Source organism: Drosophila mojavensis, unplaced genomic scaffold, assembly GCF_018153725.1.
Source record: "Drosophila mojavensis isolate 15081-1352.22 unplaced genomic scaffold, ASM1815372v1 contig_74, whole genome shotgun sequence".
In the NCBI taxonomy this organism is placed as follows: Eukaryota; Metazoa; Arthropoda; class Insecta; order Diptera; family Drosophilidae; genus Drosophila; species Drosophila mojavensis.
Genome location: NW_025318899.1, coordinates 6083950 through 6102625, shown reverse-complemented (window position 1 = coordinate 6102625; position 18676 = coordinate 6083950). Strand labels below are relative to the sequence as shown.

The 18676-nt window shown below is 43.8% G+C and overlaps 4 protein-coding genes across 6 annotated transcripts; 1 reads left to right on the top strand and 3 right to left on the bottom strand.

Moving 5' to 3' along the window:
* Positions 1–2: 2 nt before the first annotated feature.
* Positions 3–2090, bottom strand: LOC6581549 (TOX high mobility group box family member 4-B). Of its 3 annotated transcripts, none has more exons than XM_002007241.4 (2): positions 1878–2090; positions 3–928 (listed from the first exon to the last, which is right to left on the bottom strand). In XM_002007241.4, exons 1-2 carry the CDS (start codon positions 1962–1964, stop codon positions 254–256), a joined length of 762 nt encoding a protein of 253 aa, XP_002007277.1. In that variant the 5' UTR covers positions 1965–2090; the 3' UTR covers positions 3–253. The 3 variants fall into 3 exon arrangements, with proteins under 3 accessions (XP_002007277.1, XP_015017396.1, XP_015017397.1); XM_015161910.3 differs by lacking the exon at positions 1878–2090 and adding an exon at positions 1596–1780; XM_015161911.3 differs by lacking the exon at positions 1878–2090 and adding an exon at positions 1062–1563.
* Positions 2091–2199: 109 nt separating this feature from the next.
* On the top strand, positions 2200–17504 carry LOC6581546 (2-oxoglutarate dehydrogenase, mitochondrial). Its single transcript, XM_002007238.4, has 9 exons — positions 2200–2595; positions 2658–4285; positions 4350–4671; positions 4741–4813; positions 4867–5992; positions 6046–6200; positions 6269–7166; positions 7227–7381; positions 16814–17504. The coding sequence occupies exons 2-9, from the start codon at positions 4067–4069 to the stop codon at positions 17412–17414; spliced, it is 3549 nt and encodes a 1182-aa protein (XP_002007274.2). The 5' UTR covers positions 2200–2595; positions 2658–4066; the 3' UTR covers positions 17415–17504.
* Positions 10628–16033, bottom strand: LOC6581547 (pneumococcal serine-rich repeat protein). The gene has a single exon (XM_032731622.2). The coding sequence runs from the start codon at positions 15888–15890 to the stop codon at positions 11034–11036; it is 4857 nt and encodes a 1618-aa protein (XP_032587513.1). The 5' UTR covers positions 15891–16033; the 3' UTR covers positions 10628–11033.
* LOC6581545 (protein OPI10 homolog) lies at positions 17405–18622 on the bottom strand. Its single transcript, XM_002007237.4, has 3 exons — positions 18511–18622; positions 18085–18444; positions 17405–17747 (listed from the first exon to the last, which is right to left on the bottom strand). Exons 1-3 carry the CDS (start codon positions 18538–18540, stop codon positions 17547–17549), a joined length of 591 nt encoding a protein of 196 aa, XP_002007273.1. The 5' UTR covers positions 18541–18622; the 3' UTR covers positions 17405–17546.
* Positions 18623–18676: the final 54 nt, after the last annotated feature.

Genomic DNA, 18676 nt, shown 5'->3' with positions numbered 1-18676 from the left:
TATACATAATTGTTGATGTTTTATTTATAATTGCATAATACTAAGTAATGCACAAAACGTATTTTGAATTGCGCGCGTCATTTTGTGCGTGTGCCAAGCATCAGTGCTTCAAAGTGTCGCATTTTGGACGGCTGGCAACGCTGCATGTGCTATATGATCCAATCAGCTGACTGACGATTGCGTTGTATTGCCTACATTTTTTTCTTTGTTTGTTTTAGTTAATACCTACAAGTACACCTATTTAGATTAGTAACTACGTGGGCGAATTTTGCAGCGAACGCGCCCATTCCGTAAACACATTGCGACAATGTATAACAACGCATTCATTGCTGCAATATTCATCCTCCCAATCGGGATTTATTATTGCCGGCTTATTGCATTGTTCGCGCGTACATTTTTGCACGGTTGCTGCCTCGGTTAATAGCTGAATTTGATCCGTGGGCGGTGGCGGCTGCGCAGCGACCGTCTCGTTTTTAGTTTCTCCTGGCGCTTCCTCCTGGTCGGGCACAGAGTCCGCCGAAAGCGACGACTGTTGCTGCTGTTGTTGCTGCTGCTGCTGCTCGCCCAACTGCTGATTGCGCTGATGTTCGTGCAGCTGTCGCACATATTCACGCTTTTCCACGTCATGCCGCTGTTCGTAGACAGTCTTTTGCTTCTCATCCATAGATTCCCACATATTCAGAGCTATTGCTGTGATCTGCTCCAGCGTGCAGGCAGGATTCTGTTGCTTGATGGCTGTCATGGTGTCTCGAAAGAAGAGCGCATATGGCGCCAGCGGCTTGGCCGGCGGCTGTTGAGATTGTTGCTGCGGCTGTTGCTGATTTGTGGTCATCTGATAACTGCTGGGCGTATCGTAGTCAATAGCCTCCTCCTCGTCGTCGACCAGCGTGGAGTGATCCAGACTGCTTAGCCTGCTAATACGTCGCGACTGTAATGAGGGAGACAAAGAGAAACAAAATAGAAAACGTTTTATAGCAGGTGTTAAACACATATGTATAAATAATTTTTTATTGTGTCGAAAAAAAAACTGCGGTGTATCTTATAGGGAGATGATGGCTCACTAATAATTTCTTCATCTTGGCTGCTGTATTGTAAATCAACTAAATATATGTGAGCTTAATCGCGTCCCAGCTAACAGCTCTCTATATTAGGCAAGACGCAGTGTACGTATATTTGTACATGTGCTTCGCTTGTGCATAACACGTACGGCACTGCTCGACTATGGAGGACGTGAAGTGCCAGAGGGGGACGCAGTCAGCGGTAGACGCAACCTGCTGATTGCATGTGTATGAGTGTGTGTGTGTGTGTCTGTTTGTTTGTATTAGCTTATTGGTGTGCGTGTTGTTTGTTGATAAGCATTTGCGTTGCCTTCTGCTGTTAGCTTGATTGCTGTTGTTGTTTTGTATCGATAACCCTCATGCGCTTACTGATGCCATCATCTAGGGCAAGCATACACACACATTTTCAGACGAGCATACACACACACAGAATCATAAACTATTACGAATCCAAGAGAAGCGCACTGAACGTTTCCAATTGGGCGCTTTTTGGATCTATTATAAAACGATTATCAACCAATATACAGTTGCGAGCACCTTCATTAATCCAATTGCTCAGCCGGAAAAACATACGATCCACCAAAAATCAGTTGAAAATATTCATTTAACTTTTGTGTGTATTCCAATACGTTAGCATCTGCTGGCCGGTGAGGTTGGCAGCAATCTTAAATGATTTCATTCAGAAAAAGAACACGTTTACATACAATACTTCAGTCGAACTATCCCTAAAAGCAAACCACGCACTGATTATATACAATATTATTGTTGGAGAGACTACACGGCGCATCGCTCTCAGCTCTTCCACGCTTAAGAACTTACAGCATTTGGGTGTTGTGTCTGCTCCGGGGGCGTTTCGTTCATCTCGAACATTTCGTCGCCAAATGAGGGTGTGTGGAATTTATTCATAGCTATAGTAATTTATACAATTCGTTTTTATATACAAATAAATAAACAAATCAATTTATATGCCCAGCGTGGACTTTTGCAGTGTTTTGTAAGTGTTGGGCAATGACAGCAGTTCGCTTTTGCCAGCACTGAATCATTATGACTAAGTGTGACCAACAATTCGAAGGAGAATAAATACTAAAAACGTACCATAGCTGTTTTACAGCACTGCTACTGTGTGAACACTTTACAGCATTGAAACAAAGACGTTAAAACGAGTAGAGTAGGCTTTCATTTTAGCTTACACATTAGTTAGTTTTAATAGTTTATTTATTATTTATTTTTGGAAATTAATTTTGGAATATTATAATAATAGGGCGATATGTCTGTTTATGCTAAATTCAAAATTGATTCAGTATTAGCGTTTGCAAAATCGCGTTTTCAACGTTTTAGTACAAGAAAATCGAATGATGGCAGATCAAAAGAGGAAGGTACTAGGACAGTGCACGATCCAAATCAGAAGATAAACATTGATCCTTACAAGTTGTTCAAAGATAAAGTGAATCAACAGTATTTTGTTAATGATGTAGATGCGCATTACATGGAATGTCTCTTCTCAAAATGGGTTCAAAGTCCGACTTCCGTACATAAGGTAAATTGAAATTTAATGAATGATGTGATGTGATTTTTTAAAATATCGAATTTTTTTATCAGTCGTGGCAACAGTACTTTACTGATGTTCTGCAAAGTAAAAATGTGGGAAATATAGAGATTCTGCCGACTAGGCAAAAATCAACTGAAAAACCTAATGATGGCTCTAGCAAGAAAAAATACCGTTCTCGCAAAACTGAAGATGAGGAGGAGGAATCAGATGACTATAGTGAAAAGAAAAGAAAGCAGCTTAAAACAATTCGAAGAAAGCCGCAAGATAACGAAAGAAGGGAATTTGATGATTATGGTGAAATGATGACGCCGTTTTCCAAGCCGCAGGGAGGATTCATGTTCCCAAACACAGTCGATAGAATGAAAACCGTTAGACATAACAAGGAATCAGATGATTATACCGAAGTGATGACACCGTTTGCCAAACTAAAGGGAAGAGCCATGCAGCCAAAAGAAGTAAATCGAATGAATAAAGTTAGGCATAGCGGGGAATCAGATGATTACAGTGATATGATGACGCCGTTTTCCAAGCTAAAGGGAAGAGCCATGCCGCCAAAACCTGAGAGTCGAATGAAAAAAAATAGCCATTGCAAGGAATCGAAGGGTGATGAAGAAATAATGAAGCCGTCTTTGGACCCAAGCAGACGAGTCATGAAACCAAAACCAGCTGAGAAGATAAACCAGAAACCTAGAGAAAAGCAAGACAAACATCCAAAGACCACACAAGAGCCACGATATGAAAACCTATTCGATTCCATGGCCACAGGCAAGCAGCCTCACAATGAAAACTATGTGGTTGGGCATATAATCCTGAGTCCCTCCATGGAGGATATCGCTGGGAACAGCCATTCGAAACAGGAAACGGAACAGAAACCACTTCACAGCGATAACACATCAAAGACCACTATGAACAAGCAGCAGGTGACTAGCTCCAAGGTAGAGACGGCCAAAACGGTGACGCCGAACAAAAAGAGAATAGATTTCAGGAAATCATTGGAGCAGATCAAACAGCAGAAGGCCGTACGACGTGTTAGGGCAGCTTTAAAACACAGACCCTTCCGAGCGAAACGTGAATTCATTAAATCGCAGATGGAGCGCATTGCTAGAATGAAGAAAAGTAATCAACCCAAAGGCGACATGAAGCCCAAGTGCCGAAAGTAGAAAGAACATGGAAGTACATTCGATGCTTTACCAGTTTACAATATCCAAATTCAGATAGATATATAGTTATGTATATACATTTGGAAAGTTTGACAAACATGGAAATCATTAAAATGTACATCCTGTAAAACAGAGTAGCAGAAAATAAAACATAAAATTATATTGATATATATATTTATATATATTTAAAAATATATAAATATATATATTATGTAAACACAGAACTAGTTGCTTCAAAATTCATGTAATAGTCAAAATTGCAGCTCAGGCTATAAATTAGTTTTTGGCAGATATTGGCGATGTATCTGAAGCCTGGCCGCTTGGGACCCGCAATAGTAATGAAGAGTTTAACAACCATCGATATTACCCGACGATCGCTGCAAATTACCAAAGCTCTCAGCGCTAGAAAGGATAGATCGTCCAATCTTAAAGTGGACAGCTTTGCCAACGGCAGCAATGCCAGCTATATTGAGCGACTGTATCGCAAATGGGCCAAGGATCCAAATTCAGTGGATGAGGTGAAATTGCTTAATATTTGTCGTTGTGGTGTTTTGAATTCTGATCTTATATTCGCCGACATAGAGCTGGCACAATTATTTCACGGGCAAGCGACGCACGATTAAGCAGGATAGACAGCTGAAGACCAAGCACCGGAAATGGGAGCCCGCAGCAGCTGGAACGGGAGGCTCGACTGCAACGCCTGCTCCGGCAGCCGACTGGAAGTACATCGATGATCACCTGGTGGTGCAGGCCATCATCCGGGCGTATCAAACACGTGGCCACCTAGCTGCTGATCTCGATCCATTGGGCATTGTCGGACCCACGGGCCATACACCATCCACCGAAGACAGGAAGCTGCAGGCAACCAAGGCGGTGCTGCGACAGCACTACGCTTATGCATTCAGTGAGCTATAAAACACACTAATGACAATTTCAATTGACAATTGATAGATAAACCAATTCAATCCTTCAGACGACTTAAATGCCCTTTTTAAGCTGCCAACGACTACGTTAATTGGTGGCGACGAACAGTTCCTCCCGCTTAGGTAAGAGGAGAGCATTGGATGAGGATCAGTTGCTCTAACTTTCTCATCCGCAGAGAAATTTTAGATCGTTTGGAGCGTGCGTATTGTGGCCATATCGGCGTGGAATATATGATGATAACATCAATTCTGAAAAGCACCTGGATACGCCAGCACTTTGAGGTGCCTGGCGCTATCAATTTCAGTGCGGAGGAGAAGAAACTTATACTTGAGCGACTGACACGTTCGTCGGGCTTTGAGAATTTTTTGGCCAAGAAATACTCGTCGGAGAAACGCTTTGGGCTCGAGGGCTGCGACATAATGATACCCATCATGAAGGAGATCATCGATCAATCGAGCAAATTGGGCGTCGAGTCGGTGCACATTGGCATGGCGCATCGTGGTCGTCTGAATGTGCTGGCCAATGTTTGTCGCAAGCCATTGGAAGAGATACTGTCGCAGTTCAATAGCATTAAGGCCACAGACGCGGGCTCCGGTGATGTCAAATATCATTTGGGATTATTCACAAAGCGTTACAATCGGCAATCGAAGAAGAATGTGCGCATCACAGTTGTGGCCAACCCATCCCATCTAGAGTTCGTCAATCCTGTTGTGCTCGGCAAGGCACGGGCAGAGATGTTCATGCGCGGCGACTATCAGGGCAACAAAGTGCTGCCCGTGTTGATACATGGAGACGCCTCGTTCTGTGGCCAAGGTGTTGTCTACGAGTCCATCCACCTGACGGATCTGCCTGCATATACCACCTATGGCACGATTCATGTGGTCGCCAACAATCAGGTGGGCTTCACCACAGATCCACGATTCTCACGCTCCTCCCGCTACTGCACAGATGTGGCGCGAGTCGTGAACGCGCCCATCTTCCATGTGAACGCCGACGATCCGGAGGCGTGTGTGCATTGTGCCCGCGTTGCAGCCAAATGGCGTGCGAAATACCACAGGGATGTTGTCATCGATATCGTTGGCTATCGCCGCAATGGCCACAACGAAGCGGACGAGCCGGCCTTCACCCAGCCGCTGATGTACCAGCGCATACGCAAGCTGAAACCCTGCACAGTTAAGTATGCCGAGAAACTGGTCCACGACGGGGTCATCAAAATGGAGGAGTATACGGAGATGACCGCGAAATACGAGAAGATATGCAACGAAGCCTTTGAAAAGTCGCAGAAAATCAAAACATTTAAGGTGAGTTAAACATTGGAATGCAGCAATGATATATGGTAAATATCCACTTATAGAACTCCCACTGGATCGATTCGCCCTGGTCGGGCTACTTCCAAGGTCGTAATCGCCTCAAGCTGTGTCCAACTGGTGTGAATCTCAAGATTCTAATGCACATTGGCAATAAGTTTGCCTCGCCGCCGCCCACCGAGAATAAGTTTACATTGCACAAGTAAGTAGATATGTATATATATACTATATCTATATATTCATCATCTATATCATATTTTCCCTTGACAGAGGAATTATGCGTATTTTGGGCATACGCAAGAAAATGGTGGAGGATAAAATAGCGGATTGGTCATTGGGTGAGGCCTTTGCCATTGGCACTTTGGTCAAGGATGGCATACATGTCCGCATATCTGGGCAGGATGTGGAGCGCGGCACGTTCTCGCATCGACATCATGTGCTGCACGATCAGACTAAGGACAAAGTCAGATACAATTCACTGCAGCATCTCTATCCTGATCAGGCGCCATATGATGTATGCAACAGTTCGTTGTCCGAGTGCGCCGTCATGGGATTCGATCTGGGCTATTCGATGGCTAATCCCAATACGCTGGTCATCTGGGAGGCGCAATTTGGTGATTTTGCCAATACGGCCCAAGCGATCATCGATCAGTTTGTGGCCAGCGGCGAGACCAAATGGGTACGACAGTCTGGTCTAGTTTTATTCCTACCGCACAGCATGGAGGGCATGGGTCCAGAGCACTCATCTGGCCGCATTGAACGTTTCCTACAGTTGAGCAACGATGATCCCGATTGTTTTCCGGTTATGTGTGATTCCGACTATGTTGCCCGCCAGCTGCTCAACTGCAATTGGATTGTGACCAACTTGACGACGCCGGCGAATCTCTTTCACGCCTTGCGCCGACAGGTGGGCATGTCATTTCGTAAGCCCATGATCAATTTCTCGCCCAAATCTCTGCTGCGCCATCCGTTGGCACGTAGTCCGTTCCGCGACTTCAACGAGTGCAGCTCCTTCCAGCGGATCATACCCGACAAGGGCAAGGCATCCCACAATCCCGAGTGTGTCGAACAGCTGATCCTATGCAGCGGCAAGGTATATTATGATCTGGTCAAGGAGCGTGACGATCACGACCAGGAGGCGACCACTGCCATAGTCCGTGTAGAGCAGGTGAGTTGACTCTTTATTCATAGGTTGCACCACTTTAGTTTATTCCATTTCCATTCACAGATCTGTCCCTTTCCATACGATTTGATCTACAAACAACTTGAGCTATATCCAAAAGCGGATCTTTTCTGGGTACAGGAGGAGCATAAGAATCAGGGCGCCTGGACCTATGTCCAGCCGCGCTTAGATACCGTGCTTATCGAGCTGAAAGCCAATGAGTAAGTGTTTTTTTCCTTTATTGTATTTTTTTTGTTGCTGCTTCTATTTCACTTATCTAACAACTAGCAATTGGCAATTTCTTTGCGCTAAATGCCAAGGCGCAATGCCAAAGGCCTTGGTCTACTGCCTAATGATTCAGGTGCGACGCGCCTTCAAAATGTCAATTGATTATCATTTGCTCGTCGCCCGTCGCTCGTCGCTCGGTGATCAACGATCGTTGATCGTCGCTCGTCGTTTTTCTCGGTGACGCTAGCCATGATTCAAAATGGCGTTGGGCGACATGACGCCATTATATCGAGAAACGTCTTCGTCTTGGTTGACATTAAAATCTAGCTAGTGGCTGATTGCTTTCACATTAATCGATCTTCGAACAAAAACAAACCAAAAACCGAAACGTGTGCCAAACAACGTGCGACGTGAAAAAAAAAGCATTTGCGGTGCGGGAAATTAGACTATGGTCATACCCTGTAAAGGAAGTGTCATTTATGTAGATTTGCTGGTAGGCTTAATATTTTAATTTTTATCCTTAGTAAATTATTCCATAACTTTATAATTGTCATTCAAATTCTATACATATTACCATTTAATACATACCTGAAACATTTGTCAAGTATTTAAGGGGTATATCGAGGTATAGCTTAAGGTTTTCAGCTGTTCTTATAAAATGTCAATGTCTTATAAATATCAGTGTGTATTCCCTTATGCCTCAGTCATACTGCCTCACACCCATATACATCTTTTGTATTACCATTTACAGGGTATCTATTAAAAAATAGCACTTGAAGGCTGATCTCACTCAACTTGCTGTTAGGAGATTTATAGGGAATGCGCGCATTTGGTAAACATTTCAATATATTTCATGTCAAATACATGTTTGGCCTTTTTCTTTCCAAATGAGCTCTTGATAGATATATATACATATATATTCTAATATCTATATTTATGTATATATACTTACTTATATATAACTTGTGACCTTCTGTAAGTTCATATGTTGTTGACAGCACGTGTCCGTTTGCTTAGGCCGTGTGCGCTGAGTAAGCTCTAGAAAAATGTTGTTTTGTGTCTTGTGTGTCTTCTGTTTGATTGCGATAAATTGCAGCCCGTTCGCTTTCTGAAGGCTCCAATAATTATTTTCAATTTTGTATTTGGCTTTTTGCGTTGTTAGTAATTAGCCTGGCGTCCACAGTCCCCGACACCGGCCTCGGCTCTTTTTGTCTCTATGCACTTTGAACAAATTGCGAGACAGCCAGCTCGCGCTGTATTGCTTTAGCTATGGCTATGGCTATGGCTATGTCTGTGACTCTGCTTGTGTGCAATTCTGTGTGGCTGTGGATGTCGATGTCCATGTCGCTGTCGCATGAGAAACTAGCGCAAGGAACTTGGCACAGTTTTTAGTCGGCGTTTGATACTAAACGGCAACCGCCTGCAGCCGCTCCCTCGCCCTGTTTTCTATTGAATTTAAGCATTTGCTTTTCGCGAAATCTACATAAAATTTAATGTAGCGACATGTAGATATATCTATATATGTGATATGTGTTAAAGTGTATGTGTGTGTGTGTGTGTGTGTGTGTATGGCTATCTATGCGCGGCTCCTGCTAAGAGCAGAGCCAAGTGGTTCGCTAAATTTGTGCGCTGATTTATGGAAATATTTTGTGGTCTGCAAGGCTTGTTTCCCTAAACAAAAAAACAAAAAATAATAATAATGTTCTATCTAAACTTGTTTTTCTTTCAAGTGAAATTCAGAATTTTATATAAAATTTATAGAACATAAGTTTTTTTTTTAGTTTTTATTTTTAAATGAAGAGAGAGAGAGAGAGAGAGAGAGAGAGAGAAAGAAAGATCCATAAATTTAGGACTAGGGCATTTGCCACTTAAGAGCGCTCTCTGCCTTTCTCTCTCTCGCCCTCCTCGCTTCTCCCTCATTTAAACAATTGAAATTCCTGCTCGATTGCGAAAATATTGAAATTCCCATAAATTTCAATCTAAAAATTTATATTTTGTTTATCTCAACATCTATATAAAATATTTATGGATTGGGGAATTTCCTCAGCTTGCAGACGATTCGATCTAGATATGTTTTTCAATGAGCATTAAATTGTGCATGTCTCTGTTTGTAATTAATTCATGCAGCAGACAAAATATATAGCGAAACTATGAGGGTAGCTTAAAGAAATGACAAATGCACAATATTATGTATATGTAATATATAAAATCATGAACAATTTTTGTATGCATTTGTTATATTTAGATATTTATATAATATCAAGAAACTTTTGTTTTGTTTTATTTTTCCCTTTATACCTTTCCATAAAATTCTATAACTGCTCTTGCCACCCTCGTTTATATTCTTAATCACATTGAGTCGTGTTGCCAGCCACAAAAATTGAATGAAAAGCGTCGCACACAAAGGCGCTCTGCTAAATCCCAGGAATGTAGCATATTTGCTAGACTATATCATATACATTGCCGAAATATATACATAAAAATAAATATATATACATGTATATGTATACATTATATATACATATAGATGTGTAAATCGTTTCATGTTTGTATATTTCTTTGTTGTTGTCGCGTTTGTGCTCTTGTTTAAAAGGCAAGGCAATAATTTTGAGGGATTTCTCTACCAAACGCCTTGGCAATCAATTATGAGAAATGCTACCTCTAACAGTCCTCCCGCCAGCAGCCATCGGCCAACCCATGCCAACCCCAAGGCAAATATGTTTAGCTCTTGTTTTTCTCTTGATGTCTCGACGCGTTTGTTTTTGCTTGCATTACGCCAAAGTTTTATTAATGACACGCATTTTTCTGGCACATCTCAGGGATACGAATGTCAGCGTTGATGGAGTGGGCGAGCGTCTTAATGCCCGATCTCGGAGAGTGTATGTCTATATAGCTAAGCACTAGGCAAACGAGATACATAGCCTAGGCCTATTTATAATACAGGGATGGCAAGCTAAATACCCCAAAGAGGGGCTGCAGATACAGGTCAAAGTTCGTCCGTTTGGTAGGTCTGTGGACTCTGTTTATTTTGATAATATTCATTCATATATGAATGGTGATATATGCGTATATATCCATATACAAAACAAATCTATAAATAGCTTATTTAAGGCACACAAAAAAAAAAACACACACAACTTTGAAATAAACAAATTCATAAAAATTTTTAATGACTAATTGAGCTAAAAATTGTTGTTGCTGTTGTTGTTGATGATGTAAAGAATCCGAAATGCGCATAGTTCAGATATTTTGCTTCTCTTTATTAAACATTAAATCTTTTGGTTTTTGCTTAAAATGTAAACTAAACGTGTAAAAACAAAAAGGCAACGTGAAATTTTATAACAAATTCGTTATCTTGGAATAATTTACGTATACATATAGAAAATAGTTAGAACTAACACTAGGATAGCTAAGCTACAGATACATCATTTATTGTATATTTACATAGATTTAAACTAGAGAGTGTGAGAGTGTGTGACAAAAGACTATAACATAACTGAATGTCGTACTTGAGATCCTTTAAAAAATCCATGTGAATTTCTTAATGGAAGGAAGCGGCTGCCAAGGGCGACGATCACATTTGGGTAACACTTACATAGCTGGCCAACTGGTGGATGAAGTTGGCTGATTGCCTTCGGATCTGGCTTAGACCATATTCCATATGCTGTAGCTGCGCGCACGTCGCTCCTCCTCGACCACCTGTTCGTAGTCGATCTCCAGATACTCCTTGCCCACAAATTTCACCTTGCGTCCGGTGTACTTCTTGATATAGCTGATATGGGCTGCCACCTCCTTGCCCTCGATCTCGAGCTTATACGAAATGCTGGTGATGCGCTCCAAGACTCGGCCACGCTTCCAGCGCACCTGGGTCTTGCGATATCGCTCCGCATACAGCACCAGATCCCCAATCTTGTATTCACGCACATGCAGGCAGGACTTGAGCTTCGCGGGCTCTGGCTTTGGTTCTGGTTCGGGGTCTGCTTCATCGTCTGTCACGTAGGCAATGGCCTTCTCAATTGTCTCAATCTCAGGCACCTTGGGCTCCTCTGGCTCCTGCTGTATGAAGAAGGTGTCGCCAATGGAGAGACGCCGCTTCTGTCGCTTTATGATCACTTTCTTCTTGACTTGACGCGGCTTTTTGGGCACAGGCGCTGGCTCCACTTCCACCTGCGCTTCCTCAACCGCTTCGGGTTCCGTTTCCGCTGCGATGGCTGTTTCCGTCTCCTTTACATTCTCCTGTTGCTGCTGTGCATCGATTGCTGTTGCTGTTGCCTGCTCCTTGGCTGCCTTTGTCGTCTTCTTGGGCGGCGTTTGCTTATTGATGCGATCCGCTAGATCGCCTATCTTATTCTTATCCTTCAGAATATTGTTGAGCTTGGTGGCCGATTCGTTCGCCTTCTCCTTGCCCTTGTCTATGGAACTTTTCCGCACCAGCTTCTTGAGATGCGTGGTCTTCTTCTTGGCGGAGACCACCAGATCGGATTCATCGTGCGGCTGCTCAACAGTTTCGATCTTAACGGGCTGCACGGGCCCGGCAAGTACTTTCAGCTCCGGCATGGTATCTAGACTGTTGTTCACTTGCGCCTGTGCGTTGTCTTTTGTAGCAGCAGCGATTGCCTGTTGTTGTTGTTGTTCTTGTTGCTCTGATTGCTCTAGTTGCTGTATCTGCTGTTGTTCTTGTTGTTTTTGTTGTTGTTGCTGTGGCGATGACTCTTCGTGCGACACTTCGCTCAATGTCGCTGCTATTTGTGGCGTCGCGGCATCAACGGGGGCGACTTCAATGTCAACGGCGTCGACCACCTGTTGCGGTGTTGCTACTGCAATTGCCGGGCTAATTAATTTCTGATTAATGGGTTCTTTAAACTGGCTTAATGAGCCGCTGATTGCACTTGACACTGGCGTTAAGGTTGTTGCAGTTGCAGTTGCTGTTGTTGTTGCGGTTGTTGCTGCTGCTGCTGCTGTTGTTGCTGCTGGTAGTACCAGCACCGTTTCACCCACCAATTCGGCTAGTTTCAGGCTTTCGCGTCTGCTCGGTTCGTTGGCTGCTGCTTGATTGGCCAAACCATCGATTGGCAATTGTTTTGGCGCCGTCTGCGATGTTGCTGCCGTTAATGTTGTCGCTGCGTTTGCTTCTGCTGCTGTTGCTGCTGTTGCCTCTGCCTCTGGCTTCGTGTCGACGCTTTTGGCAGTTGGTTTTGTTACGCTTTTGGCAGTGTCTGCATTGCTGTTGACCTCTGCGGTTACAAGTTGTTCATTTATTGTTGTCGCCTGTGGCAGCGCTGTCGTCGCCATCGCCGCCGCCCTCTCATCGCTGCCGGAAGCGATTATCGTTAATTTCTGCTTCTTCTTGCGCTTGACAATCGCTTCCGAGTCGGAGGGTCGCCTTTGTATCAGTGCAGCGCCCGGCACAGGCTCGACCTTTATCTTGGATGGCTCCACGGCTGCAATGGACGCACGTCGCGGATTTCGCAGCTTGACAACCGTTTTCTTTTTGGCTGCGGCCTTCTTGGGCAATCCCTCGATTCCTGTTGCTGGCTGCGTGGCTGACTCATCGGGCAATGCGGCTGCTGTCTGTGATGTGGCCTCCACACCCTCCACGGGCTGCTGCTGCGCCGTTGCTGTTAATGTTGCTGCTGTGTCGGCCACTTGGCAACTGTCCTTGGTCGTCTCTTTGGCTGTTTCTTCAAGTCTTTGGCTGTTTCTTTCTGTCTCTATAGGCTTCTCTTCGAGCTCGACCTTGGCTTTGGACTCCCCTTCAATTGGTGCTGCTGCTTTGAGTTGCTCGTTGACTGCTGTTGCTGCTGTGCCTGCAACTGCCTCTTTGATTGCTGTTGCTTCTCTTGCCTTTGGCTTTGACCTGAGTTCGCTTTGCACTTTTGCCAGAAACTCAAGCTTAGCTTGTGTCTTAGATTTTTCATCGGTTTTTGCCTTAGCCTTGCTCTCTGAAGTTGATTCTGCGAGTGTAGGTTGCTCCTCCTTGAATTGGTTTGATTGCTTTACTTGATGTTGCTTCTCAATTGCTTCGACTTGGGTAAATTCATTTGGTTTCTCTGGGTCGCCTTTGATTTGATTTGTGAGTTGATTGTGTTTCCCAGTGGTTTTGTTCTCTTGAGTAGCTTCTGCTGCCCTCAGCTCCTCCTTGGGTTTGCTCTCTGAAACAGCTTCTTTTACTATAACAGCTTCTTCTTTGGCTTGTGACTGCTGTTCAGATTTATTATTTGTAGGCTTTGTCAAATCTTCGTTCGGCTTTGGCTTCTGCTCCTGCACCTGGTGCTTCTCCTTACCCGTGTCCTTATCCTCATCAGCTTCATCGAAATAGCTGCGCCTTCTTACTTTCTTAACAAAACGAAATTGTATGGGTTGCTCTGGCTCCACTTCCGTCGGCGCTACGCTCGCGGCAACAGTTGGTGGTCCGGTCCACTTAACGCCGGCTGCTTCGGCCTCGCTCTCTGTGCTGTACTGCTTCAGCACACCCTTCACCTCGCTTAGTGCACCCGAAATGCGCGCCTTCAACTTGTTCAGTCGCTCAATAACATCTTCCGGCTTCTCCTCCACCGAATCCTGCGATCGCATGCGTCGCTGACGTCGCAGACGCGTGCGCTCCGGCAGAAGAGATTCCACATCAATTGATACATCTTCTCGACTTGTGGAACTGCGTTTGGATTCGCTCAGCAGTGGACGCGAGGTCGAGGCCAATGGCACAGCCGCATCACGTATACGACTCGTGATGGCTGCAACTGTTGCTGTGGATGTTGCTGCTGCTGCTGCTGAGGCCGCTGCTGTTGCTGCTGCTATTGTTGGTGCGCTGTATAGACGACTCGACACAGGTTCTGGCAAGCGAACATTGCTCTTGAGCAGTTCATACTTCATGTCGCTGATTTGGTTGCCGTTGATGTCGCTGCTGCTGCTATTGTTGCTATTATTATTGTTGTCATCCAGCTCTACTGGCTGCTCAATTGGATCGCTATAAATATCAACAACGACGGCGGTTGCTTCACTCTCGTCACTCACTTTCGTCACAGTCATGTCCGCACATTCACCGACCACCACCTGCTCAACCACCGGCTCGCTCCAAAGGTTACCCGTGGCAATCAGCTGCACCAGCTCCAACAATAGATCTATTAAATCGAGATCCCAATCCGGCACTGGGATAACGCTCGCACTCTCGGCTAGCAACGCGCGCACCGTACTCTTTAGCAGTTCTAAACTAGCAGCACCGTTTGGTTTGGTTTGAATTACGTCTGATTGTTGCCGTTGCTGACCATCCACTTGCTCTGACGACGAGTCGCGCGCGTCTGAATGAGTGGAGGCGGTGGCTGCGGCTGTGGCTGTGCCTGTGGCTATGGCTGTTAGCTCCTCAGCTATTGTTTGACTCTGCTCTGCTCGGCTGGCCAAGCATATTGACTGCCGCTCTTTAGTCATATTTAGCTCATTATGAGCTGCTGCCGTCTCTAATTTGCTTTGCTCACATATTTCGCGTTTATTTTTGGCATTACCAGCATTCATGGCGTCGTCGTCGTCGACGTTGCCTTCGTTGTTGTTGTTCTCATTGTTGATGTTGCTGTTGTTCTTGCTGTTGCTGTTGTTGTTGTCGTGTCGCCACCCAAAGGCGTCATTAAAATTTTCCGCCTGTTGATGCTCGATTTCCTTTCGCTCGCCAACGCCTTCAATTTCGACGTTCAAGTTTAATGTTTGCTCGTGAGCGTTGAGTTCATTATCAAATGCCGCCTTATGTACATCATCAACATTATTATCATCGCGATGACCATTGAGATCATCATCATCATTGTCATTGTCAGCATCAACTGTCCGCTGCGAATCCATGTCTATTTTGGTGCTCATATTGTAGCTCGTCTGCGTCACTGTTGTACTTGTTGTTGTTGTTGGTGTTGTCGTTGTTGTTGGTGTGGGCACCACATCCGTCGTTGTTGTTGGCTTTGGCGTTGGCTCGTTGCTCTGATCATTTCCATGCGCAGCATTGGCATTGGCATTTCGATGTTTCTTACACTCTGGCTGATTATTGGGAAAGCTGATAAATTGTTTTTTAATTGTGGGAAATTCGTTTAGCGCGAATCGCGTTGTCGCCACGGTGGGTCTGCTCCCCCACACGCTTATTGATTGAGTTGAATAGTTGAAATTCCTCTTGGGTAATTGGCAGAGCAGCGGAAATCTTTGTGGCAAAGGCAAGTGAATCACTTGCTCAGGAAATTTAGATATTGCTGTTGTGGTTACAATATTGCTAAAAGATTTATTTTCTACATGTTGCTGCTGAACTGGAAAAGTTGCTGTGGCCTGCGGCAGAGATTGCTCTGCTTGCAGCACCGGAAACTTTCCAGGCGCAGCCATTTTGAAGTTTGCCTGTGGCCGCCATTGTTGTTGCTGTTGTTGTGGCGGCTGATTATGTGAAGAATTGCACTGCAGCGCCCTCTGCAGCGGAAATCGTTGCTCATCAATCGGCACTTCCGGCGTGCAGAAACCATTCACATTTGCTGCTGACAACATGGCTGACTCAGCTCTATGTTTCGACAATATTTGCGAATTATGTTTATAATTAGCTGCTGTCAGCGCCAGTGGCTGCGGCTCCCCTTGCCCTAACTTGTTGAATGACAACGCCCGCGCGTTTTTAACTTGATTGCTCTGTTGTTGACCTATTTTAGAGGCGTTTCAATTTGAATTTTAATTCACAAATTTTCGTTAGTTTTCATCAAAACACGCGCTGCAAATTGTTGCTGCTTTCAACACTAGGTTGCAACCCGAACTAACAAAATGGGGCATCTTTTAGCAACACGCAAATGTCTAGACAAATGCTTTAATTGTTGTAAATGCTAAATCAATGCTGCGCTCTCTATGTACATATAATTGGCAAAAAATTTCTTTGTAAACAAAAACGAATCTTGAATACACTACGAAAACTCTTATACATTAGCAGTTATGTCATATACTACTTGTATTAAAATTAATTTGTACAAAATTACAAAAAATTTAAGCTTGTAAACGCTTAACTTGTATCATATGATATCATCAAGAATATGCCCTAGCAACTGAGTTTCTAATTGCGATAAATTCATTGTGTCTGAAACCGCAATTTATACATACACACAAGTGTACATATATATATAGTAAGCACGTTCGATTATATAGACTATATAAATGTGTCGCCTTGCCAAATTGATTTCAGCCGGCCACAAAAAAGAAAGATAGGTAAAGAGTGAAAATTAAAAAACAACTCGTGCCAAATAGCGCCACAAGACCATTGTTTAAATATATATGTATATATAGCATATATACATACGTACATATATGCTCAAATGTAGCATACGCTTGCCAAATTTGCCAGCAGGCAAAACATAAATAAAGAAGACTACAAAACTGCTTTAATTTCATTCAGATCCCTTTTGAATAATTGAAAATCATTTAATTCACAGCCGCTGTTTCCTTTATCGTGGACGTCAACCAAATTCGGCTTCGTCCACGGGCAACAAGTTACAGCATTTAACCGAGTATAATGATCTTATTACGAGCATATTCGGCGAGCTTACTGAAGAGAATAAATGCCGCATGGAGGAGAAGAAGAAAGCGGCAAAATCAAAAGCGTTGAAAGAAAGTGAAGCTAAATTGGCTAAAGAAAAAATGGCCAAAATGAAAGAAGAGGGTAAAGATCCTAAGGGAGCCGGACCAGCTGGCTCCGCGCCACCGGCTAAGCCGCAACGTAAGCCAACAGATAGCACATCTCCAGGTGAGGGTCCATCGCCAGCAGCGCCAGCAGCGTCAGCATCGCCAGGACGTAAATCTGCTCCGAGCGCACCAACAAACCAACCAAATCAAGCTAGGAAGCAAAATGTTCCGCAAGCGCCAGCGAAACAAGAGAGTCAAACACCTAAAAGAGCTGATACTCCAAATCCGAACAGTAGCAAACAAGAAAATACACCCGCTAGAAAACAACATAGCCCCACCCCTGCCACTGATCCCAACCGAACGAAAACTGAGGAGAAACCCTCTTCAGAAGATCCCAACGATTTTTGGTAGTTTCGAAACCATACGAACAAAATTACAATTTTACTTATTTGTTATTTAAACTAATACAGTTTTGAATTATAGCAACGTTCGTACCTAAAAGTATATTTTCCACCTTCCTGACACACATAATTGTTTTTGTCCTTAACATTGTTTCCAATAGTTCGGATTTTGTTCCATTCGACGCTGAAAATTGGTGTACCAATTTTGTACAACGGAGAAAGGCACAAAGGTTTCAGTCGTGGCAGGTGGAATATCTGGTACGCCCACACAAAAACTGGACGCATAATTGAAAAAGTTCTCCAGCATGCGCTGTCCAAACTGTATATTATCGTTGGCGGTAGACTGTAAACGAGAAATGTGTGTAAATATTTAATATGCATACTACTTAAACTAGAAATCTGTGCCACACTTCTTGTCCGTTTCATACCAGCCTTAGATGCTTTCTATATCCATCTAATCTTACACGAATTTCTGTCTATACAAATATAAAGGTATATACAGTTTACGGATCTGTTTCATGTATCATATCCATATTACGTTGCGTAATTCCACAGTAGGCAATTGCTCGATCTATGTCATTCAATATATAAACTCCAGTTTAGAATGTCGCGTTTAAGGTATGCAACGGGCAAAAAGCAGTGCATGAATTTTCAGCTAATCAAACTCCACATGTACTTACAACTGCAGGTGTCTGTTGAGCTACCGCCAATTCGGGCTCTATAGAAATGCCAATTTGAGCTATGTGCGAGATCTCCTGAGCACCAAAGACCATGCCATTAGAATATGTCTCCAGTTCTGGGCCTTTTTTCAGTTGCGCTATTTTGAAAATCGCGGAGGGTTTGGTGTTATTGATGTGGCCCAGATATTGCCATGTAGGTGCCGCATTCGCATCTGGCCAACTGAAATAGATTGCTGCTGCGGTGCCAAGTGGCAGGGGCGTGATGCCAGTTAAGAAAATAACAACATAATTTACGTTGTCGATGTCGGGGACGTTTATCAGCAGCTTGTTCTCATCAACTGCTACAAAATCGGTTTGAGGCTGTGCGTGTGAGTAGTGAAAAGATACTGTTTTAGTTTATTTCATTAGCATTTAAGAAGTACTCACCAGTCTACCTGAAATAATCAACCCAAACATTTTCGGCCGGCTTCTTTGTCTTTTCTAGAATAAATAAAACCACTACCATTCGCGGGTCAGCGTGCACAGCCCAAATACGGTTTTAGTATTTTTTTATCGCATGCTTCAGGCGAGCTGGTCATACTGTAGCGTTGTC

Excerpts from the sequence above, each read along its gene's own strand:
- LOC6581547 (XM_032731622.2), bottom strand. The coding sequence starts at position 15,890 with ATGTTGTCAGCAGCAAATGTGAATGGTTTCTGCACGCCGGAAGTGCCG.
- LOC6581546 (XM_002007238.4), top strand. The coding sequence starts at position 4,067 with ATGTATCTGAAGCCTGGCCGCTTGGGACCCGCAATAGTAATGAAGAGT. Across the intron at positions 4,286-4,349 it reads ATCCAAATTCAGTGGATGAG|AGCTGGCACAATTATTTCAC; the intron begins GTGAAATTGCTT and ends TCGCCGACATAG. Across the intron at positions 4,672-4,740 it reads GCACTACGCTTATGCATTCA|ACGACTTAAATGCCCTTTTT; the intron begins GTGAGCTATAAA and ends TCAATCCTTCAG.
- LOC6581545 (XM_002007237.4), bottom strand. The coding sequence starts at position 18,540 with ATGTTTGGGTTGATTATTTCAGGTAGACTG. Across the intron at positions 18,445-18,510 it reads TGATTATTTCAGGTAGACTG|CCTCAAACCGATTTTGTAGC; the intron begins GTGAGTACTTCT and ends TCACACGCACAG. Across the intron at positions 17,748-18,084 it reads CTCAACAGACACCTGCAGTT|TCTACCGCCAACGATAATAT; the intron begins GTAAGTACATGT and ends TCTCGTTTACAG.
- LOC6581549 (XM_002007241.4), bottom strand. The coding sequence starts at position 1,964 with ATGAATAAATTCCACACACCCTCATTTGGCGACGAAATGTTCGAGATG. Across the intron at positions 929-1,877 it reads AGACACAACACCCAAATGCT|TCGCGACGTATTAGCAGGCT; the intron begins GTAAGTTCTTAA and ends CCCTCATTACAG.